The 14133-nt window shown below is 46.5% G+C and overlaps 1 protein-coding gene across 7 annotated transcripts in view; it reads left to right on the forward strand.

Moving 5' to 3' along the window:
• Zbtb49 (zinc finger and BTB domain containing 49) overlaps nt 1-14133 on the forward strand; it is a 32586-nt gene that overhangs the window by 1043 nt on the left and 17410 nt on the right. For 3 of the 7 annotated variants that reach the window (XM_063273141.1, NM_001394682.2, NM_001401387.1), the window contains exons 2-4: nt 3430-3596; nt 5606-6687; nt 9397-9443. In XM_063273141.1, the coding sequence (XP_063129211.1) occupies nt 3445-3596; nt 5606-6687; nt 9397-9443 (1281 nt within the window). In that variant the 5' untranslated portion in view covers nt 3430-3444. The other 4 variants (NR_174704.1, XM_063273142.1, NR_174703.1 and 1 more) reach the window with 4 other exon arrangements.

The raw sequence follows: 14133 nt of genomic DNA on the forward strand, positions 1-14133 counted from the left end.
AAGATAGGTGGATTCCTGGAGTTAGTGAGCCTCACATGTAAGTAAGAGACCCTTTCTCAAACAACAACAACAGCAAACCAAGGTGACCAGATAGCTCCTGAGGAACAATGCCTGGGGTTGGCTTCCACACATGTGCACCCATGTAGACACAAAACATGCACATAGGTCTGCACGTACACTCAGAAAAAGTCATAAAGATGGGCACAGTAGTTAACAGCTCCTGAGGACCCCTCTAAAGCTTGATATAAACAGTTCCATGGCAAACCTCCCACAGGTCATCCACCGGTGTTAACTACTTGGCAGTTACCCCACCAAACAGAAGGGACTTTGCTGTGGGAGCCCCTTGGGTTCAAATTCTTCGAGGCTCCTCTTTCCTTGAGAAGCTCTCCTTCATTCACACCATCCAAGCTGTTTTGTTCCCTGCTTCTCCTTGCCTTTCTCACTCTGGTATTTGCATTGTTTGATGTCTTTCACACTGATCTTCCTACTATCATATTCTTAGTTTCAATTTTAGCTTGCCGAACTAGAAGGAAGCCTACAGTTCTCTAGTCTAATGGAGTCACTCCATTCTCAAACTACACACTGGGTACCTGTGAGGCCCCAGACACTTGCAGGTGTCAGAGCTACAGCAATCAGCCAAGGAGAGGCGAGCCATGTCTTTACCACATAAAGACTGTTGCTTTTGCCTCCTAGGCTGAGTTCCCTAATCGTCCACTCAGCTGTGAACTTGCCAGTAGACAACCCAGTGAGGAAAGACACACCCTTGTGGTCCAGCCACCCCACATTTGTACTCTGCTGCACTGAGGACTAAACCTTAACTCTATCATCTTTTGGAAATACTTCATATCCAAACTACAATGTAGTGTGGGAGGGTCTCCACAGGCTTTACAGCAAGCAGGGGAAAACAGTCACAGTGAGGTAAGAATAAAATACAATCAGCTCAATTTCATAACTAGAACTGGACCAGGCCAGGACTTCTAGAGTCTGACCCAGATCATTTTACTTTACTCATATTTAAGCACAGTGCAACTTGGGGAGGGTCTGATAATAATTACATCACTTCCAAGTGCACAGCAGTTTTAAGACATGTTTACATTGAGATTCTTTACAAAGTATATCTGGTTTCCTTAACAAGAATGGGTACTCTTGATTTAGAAATAGTGCCCAAGATTTAGGATCCAGGGAAATTGAAACGTAATAAGGTAAACATAAAGTCTGTAGGATTGGCCAGGCCCTTAAGATAACATAGAAGTCACTAGGCTGTTGTTTTTGTACATATGACATCTCCCACAAAGATGACTTTTATGGCCTAGAAGTAATGCTCAAGGTTGTAAGGAGAAAGGGTCTGGGATAAGTTAAACATCAATTCTGTAAGATATGGGGAGGGCCTGGCTCAACAGGTAGCAAAGGATCACCAGGTTGTAAACCTCATTTCCCCCAGAATTCCAGGAAAACAGCTAAGCACTTCAGTCCATTGAAGAGATAAGCTGTGTGTTTAGCTTTTCTGGCTTCTCCAGTCTTAACTGTGTAGAGGCCTCTATTGCCCTCTACGAATTATTGCACCAGATTACTGTTTAGATCCTGGGCATCCTCCCATTCCTCTTCTGCTATGTTTGGATGCCAGAGGCTGCACCTGACCCAGCTGTGTGCCCACATGTCTAGCTGTAATTGTTCCATTCAGGTGATCTGAAGCTTCCTGGACACCTGGTGTGCGGCCCTCTCAGTTATTGCCCCAGAGGATAGCCCACAGTAGTTACTCAGGTGGATGAGGAATGACCAGGTTTTTGTATCCACACAGGAGTTTCCTGTCTCTTCCCCAGTCAGAGCCAGGGTTATCAGATGGTGTGAAGCTTAGTGTGACCTGCCCTCTGTCTCCATGGTGTGCCACCTACTATTCAGCCATACTCTGGAGCCAAGGAAGTTCCTGCCCTGGAGGTCCTCCACACCTACTGGTCATAGACCCCTGCACTCTCCACTCTGTTTCCTGTATCTGTGAGGAGCACAAAGGCACACCTAAGTAGACATGGTGCAGGTCTAATGGCGTTGCTCTCTGCCTGATGATGGTAGTTATCTTAGTTTGTACCTTACCTACTACCCAAATAGGCTCTTCGTTTTCTCTAGCTTTGAATTCACTGACCCATGCATAGATGCGTATTTGTTACTTTGACCGCTGCTATAACAAAATATCTGATACTGGAAAATTAAGGAAGAGCTTCTTTTAGCTCATGGTCTAAGGGCGTAGTCCATCATGGCAGGGTTTGGTTGGTGGGAGGAGTGAGAAACAGGTGGTCCTATCACATCTGCAGCCAGGGGTCAGGATGCTGCTGCTGCTCAGCTGCTTCCTGCTTTTCACTGATTCTGGGACCCCAGCCATAGATAATGTCACCCACATTCAGTGTGGGTCTTCCCTGTTCACTTAAGCCTTTCTGCAAGCCCTCGGACACTGAGAGGGGCACAGCCCCAGGATTCACAATCCCGCCAAGTTAAAGGTCAAGATTAAGCATCACGAAGTATTTAATAAATACAGGTTTGATCTTAGCTGGCTGACGTGTTTTTCTATGCTTGTTTGTGTAAATGTATTGATTTTCATTTTTAATTTGGAATATTCATAGTGAAGGAGTTAAAATAAAAACTTCATAAAAACTACAAAAGAACAGCAGATAAGGGGACAGGACAGAACGGGCCTGAGACGTGCCCGGCCAAGCCTAAAAACAAGGTCATGGGATTGTTCCAGGAACTGGCTAGCCACTACCAAACTCCCTGCTCTACAAATAGAGATAAGACGCTCTCCTACATTGTGAACACTCCAGCCCACACGTACTGCTTGCTGATGAGACCTTGTACCCATTTCCCTTGCTGATATATAAATCAACCAATCAAGTATAACCACGGTAAATCCCCTTGCCTTCCCCTATAAAAAGCCTTAAATTTCAAGTCTTGGGGTCGACTCCTCTGTCTCCTGTGTGAGATACGAGCCGTCCCACAGCTCTGATAATAAACTGCCTCGTGTGCTTTACATCAAGAGCCAGTCTCTCGAGTTTCTTGGGGGAGTACAATCCTGCGACTAGAGTGGGGTCTCCCAAGAGGGGGTCCTACAATAGTTGGCCAGAAAAAGAAATTCAGTACAGTCTTATCACCGGCTGCAGTCTACGTTAGTACACTCACAGACTTTGGGTTTCACATAGCTAATGACGTCCATAATGGATCTCTAAGAGGAGACATTGCCATATTACAGAGATTTGAACAACTCTGAGTTAGGTGCTGCCAAAACATTTCAGCGTGTGTGTGTGTGTGTGTGTGTGTGTGTGTGTGTGTGTGTGTGTGTGTGTGTAACTGTAACGATGCACAAGATGAAAACCAAGGGCAGTTTGCATTTGGGGCCCCCTTCGTGCCAATGGTGTCCTGAGTCTCTTGTATTTTCTACTGTAGGTCTCATGGTCTAGTATGGACCCTGTTGCTATTCATAGCTGCCACCTCCTCCAGCAGCTGCGAGAGCAGCGGATCCAGGGCCTGCTTTGTGACTGCATGCTGGTGGTGAGGGGCGTGTGCTTCAAAGCACACAAGAATGTGCTGGCAGCCTTCAGCCAGTATTTCAGGTGAGTGCCTCCACTGCTGCTGTGGAGGGCCTGCTTCCTCAGGGGAGGGGGCTTCTGTCTTTATCTTTGGAGTTTAAACAAAATGACAGTTTATGGGTTTTCTTTTTTCTTTAATTAGAATCACTTTGTGTTTAGAGTAATTCTAAAGAAGAGAGACTCTTAGCTAAAGTATATTGGGATGACTGAAAAGAATTTCAGTGTTCTTTCTGTATTTCACTTCCTTTCCAGATAAAATGATTGAGGAGTTGAATCTGAGGTAGGAATTTCACCGTCATAAGACTTTAGAATGGAGGATGCTGGCTGTCACTGTCACATCTTTCATCCCAGCACATGAGAGGCCATAGCAACAGCATAGAGAGTTCAGGCCAGGCAGGGCAGAGGGATGTTCTGTCTGTGAAGAGAAAGAAATCAGCATAGGGAAAGCGTTCTGTGTGCTCTCCTCCTTCCCGCCCTCCCTGTTGACCCACTTCCCTTCCTTTCTAAGAAAGCGGGATTCAGTTTTTGCCTTTCATTTGAATGTTGTAAGAAACTCTTTGGTTTAACCTCATCTTAGTTACTCTGCTGTTATTTTGACTTACGTGATTTAATTATACACACTGAATAACACCAGGCAGAGTGCTGCAGTGTAGCTAAACCTTCATACAGTTGTCTGTTCTTCAGAAGTGCACTCTCTGGTTAGTAAGTCTTTCCTTAGTGCACATGGACCTGCTGTGGTCAGCAGAGTGTGGGAAGTGGCCTGCTCTTGCCTTAATAGCACTGCATCATGGCACTAAGCTCTTGTGTGCATTGCTCACACACTATAACAACTCAGTTCAGTGGAGTGGGTGCTGGTTTTTGTCCTTGGGCAGAACGATCCTAGACTTGGGGCTTTGCTGTCCCCGGTTTCACTGTCTTCCCAGAACAGGTTGTTCTCTTCCCAGGTGTGATAATGTGGGCTCTTCTGAGCTGGCACAAAAACCAAAGGCTGTTGGGGAAACAGGTGACTATTGGCAAAATAACTGCAGCAGATGGGTAAGAGAGTTTACTCAAGTCATCTTCTCAAGTTGTACTTGATACCAGTTCCCTCACCCGTGAATGACCCAACTGGACAAGGAGCCTGGGCCTCATGTGCCTTTTTCTTTGTGAAGTCAGGTGCATTTCTTCCTGTTGGTGTATGGACCGTTGAGTCTCTGCAAAGCTAAGCAGCCCAAAGGGCCTGGTAGTACAAGCATTGGTGAAGCAGAGGCAGGTAAATCTCTGTGAATTCTAGGCCAGCAGAGCATGGTCTGTATAGCAAGTCCCAGGCAAGCTAAGTCTACAAGTCAAAAACCAGAAACCAAACCAAAATAAAAAAAAACTTAGCAGCCAAATTACAGGGATATAGTGAGTAAATGCTTCACTTGGTTAGTGTGTCTGACTTTACTTTTAAAAGGTTTTAAGGCACTTAAGTATATAAATATTTTTGTTATAAGGTGTGAAATGGATCTTGTCAGACTAAACATGAAGCACTGAAGTATGTACCCCCCCTTTTTGCTATACTATGTCAGTGTATAATTGGTGCATGTGGTTGAGCAGTGTACATAGATCATGTTCTATAGATTTTCTGCATGAAGACCAGACTCAATGAAAACTCCAGGCAAAGCTGGGAGATAGAGACATGTGGATCTCTGCGGCTCAGTGGCCAGCCAGCCTCACCTGCTCTGCAACCCCTGGGCCAATTAGAGACTCCATTTTCTTAAACAGAGTTCTAGTGCCTGAGGAGCAGCACCCAAAGCTTTCCTCTGACCTCTACATATGTGCTCATGTGCACATACACACACACACACTCACACATACACGGTACACTTGAACACACAAACAAATCCAAAAAACTAAAATAAGATCAGTAAAAGTGAAACAGTTTTAGAAATAAAGCATTGAAAATACTCGTGACAGAAACCTTAGTTAGTGTTCATAGACACACTCTTTTGAAGATTTGTGTGTGGACTTAGCAGGACGTGAAGGCAGCTAAAGCGTTCTCTCTTTGTCAGGAGTCTTTTTCAGAACTCTTCCAGCCAGAAGAATGACATCTTTCACCTGGACGTTAAAAACGTCAGTGGCATCGGGCAGATCCTGGACTTCATGTACACGTCGCGCCTCGACCTTAACCAGGACAACATTCAGGTGATGCTGGACACAGCGCAGTGTTTGCAAGTGCAGAACGTTCTGAATCTGTGCCACACGTTTCTGAAGTCGGCCTCCGCGGCACCGCTGCCAGGCTTGCCTTGTGCTGGCGGTTTCTCCCTGCAGGGTGTGAGTCTGGACGGCACCTGCGCGGCGGCGAGTGAGCACTACCCCCCTCACTCACTGCAGGACTGCCCTATGGAAGGCCCGCGGGCTAAAGACGTGTCCAGAGGGAATCCCCGTGCTCCACCAGCAGATTTCGGTCGTCCCACAGGAGAAGGGTCAAAACCAGCTGCCGCAAGTGGCAGCTGCCCAGAGGCGCCCCGCAAACAGCCCAACTGCTATTACAAACTCAGAACACTGTACAGCAAGCAGTACTACAAGCAAACTGCCTGCCCCAGTCCGGTGCCTGCCACAGAGCAGCCGCCCACTCCCCGTGCCTCCACAGACCTCGCTGCAGCAGACTCACAGCCGCCTGTGGAGGGCCGTGCAGGGGTCCCGGAGTCTCCAGAGCACTTGGCTTCCACTGTTGTGGCTCCACCGGTCAGGAGCTCTGGCATCGACTCAGAGGCAGACACCCTTTCTCAGCCACCTGCCAAGCAGATGAGGCTGAAGAAGGCCATGCACCTGAAGAAACTAAACTTTCTTAAGTCACAGCAGTCAGCTGAGTGCACTTCACATCCTCAGTCAGATAATGTGTTAGTCAGGGGGGAGGAATCTGCTGCTAAGGAAGATGCAGGGGAAAGAGCCGGAAGCCAGACAACTGAAGACAAAGGGAGGGAAGAACTGGGTCCAGAGAGCAGCCGCGAGGTGGAGATGCCAGGAGCCCCAGCTTCCTGGGAAGACCCGTCCCAGGCCCTCCAGTCCCAGAAACAGTATGCGTGTGAATTGTGTGGGAAGCCTTTTAAACACCCAAGCAATCTGGAGCTGCACAAACGGTCTCATACAGGTACACTGCCTGGGTCCCACAGGCATAGAAGAGGGAGCAGTCCCCTGGCCAGCCTTGTCTGTAAGACACCGGACTCCTCAGTGGAGCCGGTGCTGTCTGTAACGAGTCTCCAGGATGCTAGTTGCCCTCTGTCGCACTTCTTGTGATGTATGCACAGGTTCTGTGCAGTCTCATCAAGCTGCTATATAAAGGTGGCTTCTTTATGATCCATGCCATCAGTCTGGTGCAGTCAGCTCCCGTGGTGCACTCAGGTGTCTAACTCTAAAACAGACACGCTGTGTTTAGTGGCCTCTTTAGGGTTCTTAAGCCTGTTTTCTCAGCAGAATGTTGACAGATAGTGAACTGTAACAGTTAAATTTGAGTCATTTTGAAACTTCTCTCAGAAGTAATTTTAATTTGAGAAGTTAGGATTTTGGAGGCAGGAAGGAAACTAAATAAGAATGCACTACTTGACTTTTTGTTTATTTTTGCTTTAATGGTACAGGATGCTGTACAGGTGCCCTGCCACTGAGCTATGTCCGTCCCCAGCCCTCCTCTCCACCTGATATTTTCAATGAAAACTCTTCCACCTTGGATATTGAGCTTCCAACGTTTATTATTTTAATTCATACTATTGTCTTCCCAAAAAGTTTTTAAAGGTATAATCTAATATATATCACACTGTGTAATTCCATGCCTCACTCTCCCCCTGGCTGAGATAGAATTATTAGTGAATCATGAAATGGTAACAGTTAAGGCATAACCATGAATGAAGTGTAATGGCGCACATCTTTAATCCCAGTACTTGGGAGGCAGAGCTTGGCAGATCTCTTGTGAGTCTGAGGACTGCTTGGTCTACATAGTGAATTACTGGACACCCAAAGCTACAGAGTGAACCTCTGTCTCAAAAATACCTCAGCCCATCCCAAAAGACACAGGCATGAGCAGTGGCAACAGCAGCTTCCAGATTGCCTGTTTGTAAGCTGCCAGCTCCTTCCCTCACAGGCTAATCTCTTGCCACTTTGGGCTTCCAGTTTGCTCAGGTAAAAAGTCCTTTATAGATGTCAGTATATTCACATGTAAAGGATCTTATTTTTATATAACACACACACACACACACACACACACACACACACACACACACGCACACACACACACACCACTATTAGTAGTAGTTTAAAATGAGACCAGGTAAATACAGTCCTCATTCAGTCTTGCTATGAGAACAACTTAATTTAAATCATTTTGTTTGCTTAATTTCCTACAGCCTGAGGAATACTATTAGTTTTATTTTATTTTTCTTTTAGAAACTTACCTGTTGTAGCTTTAAAGGAGCAAAATTAAATTGCTAATTCTGGAGAGCATCTGTGAGTGACAGATACAGTCATAGGGCAGAGACACTTCCTCGGACATAAGTGCTGCACTGAGATGGCAGCCGAGCGTGGCCTGGACGCCAGGGACCTGTCTCAGAATGGTGCAGATGCCACTTCCTCCCTCCTCGGTGTGCTGTGGAAGCTGCCAGTGGCCACATGGTGTGTGATGATGTCCCCCTCATAGCCGATGAGACGTGTGTTTCTCTGTCTTCAGAATGCCTTCTGTTTCATTTCTAATGTGTATGCTAATAGTCACAGCCCATGACACAAAAGCTCTGTAGAGCCTCAATATTGACAGTGGGAAGGGCTCCCAAGACCTGTTGGAGTACGGATGTTAAAACCTTGGTCTCTTGTGACCCACAACTTCTCTTTTTTAAACTCCTCTCTCTTGTGGGGGATTGAGCCCCAATAATTACAGGAAGAAGGCAGAACATAGGCATACATGGCCATGATCATCTAGGGCTGAAGACTAGCTGCAGGCTGCATTGCTGACGTCACGTGCCCTGTATGCAGGAGAACAGTGTTACTTTTAAGAGGGTCTTAATGTAGCCACTTGAACTAGGGAGAGTGGGGAAATGACAGTTCTTAGGGGTTCAACATGTGTTTATTAGGCTCATGCTGACCAAAGGTGGCACCTTAAAGTGCACCTTCCAGCAAATCCCCATCCGGCTGCAGCTTCTTGTAGCATTCTGTATCCTCCAGTCTGTCCTGTCCCAGAGTACAATAACTGATACTGCACTCAAGTGGAGAAGACAGCAGGCCACACCTCTCCGTGAGCTCCACTTCTGTGTCCGCTAAGGCAGGGAGGGAGGGAGTGCAGAGGGCTGTTCCTCAGGCTGCTTGTGCCTACCCTTTGGGCTCCAGTGCTCACGGCCCCCGTGGTGTGAGGGGATTGTCTGGTAGGAGTTAGAGGTCTAGTAGAGTCATACAACAAGAACACCCTCCTTTGGTTTTGTGATGAAAGGAAGCTGGGCAGCTTTTTTTTAAATTCACCATAGGTTTGTATTTAGAGAAGAGTTTGACTTTTAGGTGAAGGTATATAGATTTGATTTTCACCGTCTTTCTGGAGTGTGTCAGGCGAGTGATAAGTGTTGGAAGTAGAGATGCCCCTCACTGTGGGAATAAAGAGTATCACGTGCTGGGTGTGGTGACTCTCACCTGTAATCTCTGGAGCCTGAGGCAGGAAATACCGAGAGTTCCAGGTCAGCCTGGGAGAGAGGGAGATTTGGTTCTAAAATAAAACACAGAACAGTGAAATGATGTCTTGGAAAGGGAAGATGCAGGAGATAAGGATTTTAAACAAATGATTGTGCAAATTTGTACTGATGACAGCTTGTTGTGTTTTGCTTTGTTTTAGGTGAGAAACCTTTTGAATGTAACATTTGTGGGAAACACTTCTCTCAGGTGGGAATACTCTTATTTACTGTTGATAATTGGCAGCCTCAACCCCATTGCTTACCTTATTACCAATAAGACTCACTTTTGTCCTCAGAAGAAACCTGTGGTGGTAGCTACAGTTTAGAGTCGGGGGCTGGGTCAGAACACTTACTTGTAGTGCATTAGAAGGTGCCGCTATTGTGAGTGAGAGTCCTCACAGCACCTTATCTGTTCTCGACTCATACTGGGTCCTGCCGTCTTGAAGTTCCTAGTGGTCCACAGTGAGCTTCCCTGGAGCCACACTGTTTGCTGGGCTAGGTCCAAGCCAAATATTTACTCCCTTTGGGACCATAGGCAGGATATTAGGCTAGAGAAGACCAAGCTATTTTTATCCTCTACTTTGACGACAGCCTTTGAACTGACTTTTGGGCCTGTGGAGTTATCTCATATTGATTTATGCCTTGCTGTGGCAAGTACTGTGTTGGCATTTGGAGACATTTCCTCCACAGAAGGTGTCTAGCATCATAACTGGCTCTGAGTAAGTTCCCTCTAAAATAGGAATAGAGTATCCCTCTGTTCATGGTCATGTTCTGGGTGCTAGGCTTCCAGGGCGGGACTCTGCAGGGGGAACAGCCAACACGGCTCCCCTACTCGGTGCAGTAGTCCCTTAGTGGTGCTGTGTGAGTTTCTGCTCAGCCAGGAAATGGCTTTGGGCTGGTCCTGTCAGTGCAGGAGACTGTGATGAGGGGGGATTGGAAAGGAACTCCCATGGAGCATAGGAGCAGTGAGTGCCATTTGATGCATATCCTGGTTCTTCCAGGGTCCACTGAGGGTGTTGGCTCCCGCTTCCTGTGCATCCACCCGAGCTGGCTAGTTTACTCATTACTCTTACCTCTCCGTGATGCCCTGCATCTTGTTGTTGGCCCTGTCTGCCCTGGATGATGACTTTGGGACAGCCTCATCACAGTACCAACAGGAGCCCCAACTCTGGACAGGTGCTGAGGGTACGTCCCTTTGTCACCGTTCCCTAGGAGACTGTCACTGCCTTTCACTTGGGCTCCTAGAGTGCTTAAGAGTCTGGATTTGAACCTGCATCTGTCAGATGTACTGTCCTATGACCTTGGATGGGACAGCGTCTTGATCTGTTAGACAAGGTTGAAGAAGCACCTGCCCTAGAGAGTGTGCAGGGTTAAGGAGTTGAGGAGGCCAAATTCTTAGACCAGCATGTGCCCTCCATCATGGCTCTGCATCCCAGTCCTTTAACCTCCCCACCATCACCATGTCCATCCTAGCTACGCAGGACTGTAACCAGTGACATAGCTACTGCAAGTTGTCCGCTAGTCTTCACATGTGGTTTTTACATGCTCCTCCCCACCCCCAGGAAAGTATATGAGTAAAAATTAAGAAAAGTAAAGTGGCAAACTGTTGATGACCATTGATAGTAAGCAACTGCCACGCTTCTCTAGGCCTCATTCTCACTCTTACAGTTCTATCCTATGGAGCTGGTGGAAGGATTCAGTCCCTTTCACACGAGTATCTTCCTGCTCAGAGCCCTTCTGTGGCTCCACTTGGTAACCAGAATACATCAGCACACTCAGGAACTCTGCCAGCCATGACCCCCATGCCAACCCAGCACTACTGCTAGGCTGTCCCTCAGAAATTCCAAGTTCCTGCTTTGAGTGGGTCTCTGTGGTCTTTTTAAAGAGTGTTTTGATGTGCAGCCGAGCTTAGGAACCATGGTTTAGACCGACTTATAGTAAGTGCCCACCCTCTGCATGCCACCCAGGCTGAGTGTCTGGATAACTCCTTTCTTCTGGGTTGCCTTCTGCTTTTGTCAGGTTTTTATTAACGCAGAGCTGCCCATAGCTGTGGTTTCAGATGGCTCTCGCTGTCTTATTTTCATAGCAGAAGGATGGGGCTGTTTTGGGAAAGGACTGTTTTAAAAGCCTGATTCAGCAAGAGTTGCATGTTACTAAGCTACCCTAGCTCTGCCACTTGCTGGGATGGGACAGATAGAAGAAAGGCTCTTAGGAGCTTGTTCTTCAGAGGGAGAAAAGGCTGTGTGCACCGTCAAGGGCAAGGATACTTGGGGCATGCTTCACCAGAATACATGTAGGAACAGTGCATACAGAGGGAAGGGAACAATCATGGCCACCCAACCCGGGTGCCATTTGGGGCAGGCTAAAGGCAGCACTTGACTCTCCTTGGATGAACCTTGCAGACTGCTAGGACTAGGTGGAGGGAGGGGTGCTGTTTGTTGCATGGGGTTACCTAGGAGCTAGTAGCCCACCCTCCCACTTGTGCTATGCATTCTTCTAGGAATGACTGGAGTGAATGGTGATATTCACAGTGGATTGGGATGTCCTTCCTAACCTGCCAGAGTGCGCTGGAGTACTAAGTTCCTAAGGGCTTTTTCTTTGGGAAATGTTTACCAGTGGGAATCTCTGATCCTGTTTCCTAAGGACAGGCTATCTAGAAGGGTTAGCTTGTCTGCACTTACCCACAGCTTTACTAATGAGCCAGATGCTCTGTAGCACACGAGCCAGCATCATCACTCAGCTGTTTACAGCATTACGTTCTCTTAGAGAATGGTCATGTCTTGTGTTCTATGTTGCCTGTGTGGTGCACAAGGCCACCAATACATCCATGACAGTGGGGAGAGAGGAAGCCTGGTGACTCAGCTGTCTTTGGAGAAGAGCAATGCTGTTCTTTCTCCACCCCTCTCCCCAGGTGGGGGTGTTGGGGAACAGGAAGAAAAGCTTTAATCAGGTGGTACCACATTCCAAGAGGCAGAGGGCAGTCTTGGGTAAGAGGCCCTGTTTTCCAGTAGTGCTGTCTAGATGGGAGTGGCTTCCCTTGTTTCCTGCTGCATATCAAGGATGCCCTCTGGGGCAGTTCAGAAGCAGGGTCCTGGGTGCTGGGCTAATGTCAGAGCAACTGTTCACCCTGTCCTTGGTGTAAGTGCAGGAATCAGGGACACCATAATGACCATGTCTTAAAGTGCTGACATGGGGCCCAAACTTCAGTGGATCTAGTCACATCATTTCCTAACATTAACTGGGAAAGTGTGTGTGTTTGTCTTTAGTGCCTTTTTTTATTTTGCTATTATCTGAAATTCTAAAGATTTGGAACTCAACTAGATGACTAATATCTGAGATGCCTTTCTGTCTTAGAACTTGTGAGGCCCTCTCTCTTACTCAGCTGCCGTCTGCCCATAAGGGAGGCCAGGTTCCTGTATGGTTAAATACTGAGGTTTGAGTCCACAGCAGAAAGTTTATTGTAAGAGTAATTAAACTCAGATGGTACTTTAAAAAATGTATTATGTATTTATTTACTGGGGGCCTCAGTGTGTGTGGCCAGAAGACTGGGGAGTCAGTTCTCTCCTTACACCATGAATGTGAGGCCTGGGGGCTGAATGAGTGTGTCAGGTGGAGACAAGTGCTTTACCTGTTGAGCCATCGAATGGCCCCAGATGTCGTTACTTTTTCTGGTGAGATTTTTCTGTTAACTTTTCTGATTTAACTTCAAAGTGATTAGAAACAAAATTATTTTTTGCTAACATCTTGGGCAGCGTTTTATTAGCACAACTTTGAAGTCTCAGCAGATAAAACCTGAATTAGGCCCAGCATTCAGGAGATGGCAGATCTCTGTAAATTTAAGGCCAGCCTGGTCTACAGAGTAAGTTTCAGGCCAACCAGGGCAACATAGTGAGATCCAGTCTCAGGAAACAAACAGTAGCATCAAAACCAGGTGAATTAGCTCTCTCAGTTGCAGTCTCTCAACAGCTTCAGCTGACTTCTCTGTAATTCAGTACAGTTCTATAAGCCTTGAGTTAAGCACTATATGCAGCCAATGCACAGAGCTCTGTTCGTAACATTATCATCACTGCTTGGCATGGTTTCTCTAAACAAAATTGCAGATTTTTTTAAAAGATGTTGTCTGTGCATTTTGGATCCCAATAGTGTGGCTACAATCTATTAAAAATAGAAAGTATGGGTTGATGCCTAAAGTAATAGGGCCCAGTCTCCTGGGTCATCTGTATAAATTACTTAAATGCATAAAGTTTGGGTTTTTTTGTTTGTTTGTTTTTTTGTTGTTTTTGTTCAAATTATTCCATTAGTTTTATTTACTCTGTAGAGTTTGTTACCTCAGTATGTGCTACTCTGCCTGGGAAAAGATGCTGATTTCAATATATATTTCCATGTCAATCGGTAAAGACGTGTTAAGGTTTTGTTGCTGTTGCTTTCTTTTGTTGGTTGTCTTTTTTGGTTTTTTCAAGACAGTCTCCCTATGTGGTTCTGGCTGCCCTGGTACTTCTAGTGTCACTGGCTTACCTCACACTCACAGTAGTTTTCAGGCCTGTCCTACCACGTTCATCTAGTACTGCTGTCACACAGTCCATCAGAAGAGCATTAGGTTATATTTGCTTTGAGCATGTGTGAAGTGCGTGTGCATGCGTGTGCGTATGTGTGTGTATGTTGTGTGTCCTACTTATAAAGGGCTAGCCTGTGTTTCATCATCATCCATCTTTATTGAGCGACTTAAGAGATAGCAAGTGGCATATTGATTGTTTTGGTGTATGACATTGGTTTTTCTGAAAAGTGGGTATTGCTGACTAAAGCAATTAGTATTTGAAACCCACTCTCCAAGGAGCCATATCCCAGGGGGCAAAGCGGGTATCGTGTTGGCTGTTCAGGACAGTTTCTTGTAATTTGCA

This window comes from Rattus norvegicus, chromosome 14 (assembly GCF_036323735.1).
Source record: "Rattus norvegicus strain BN/NHsdMcwi chromosome 14, GRCr8, whole genome shotgun sequence".
NCBI classification, from domain to species: Eukaryota; Metazoa; Chordata; class Mammalia; order Rodentia; family Muridae; genus Rattus; species Rattus norvegicus.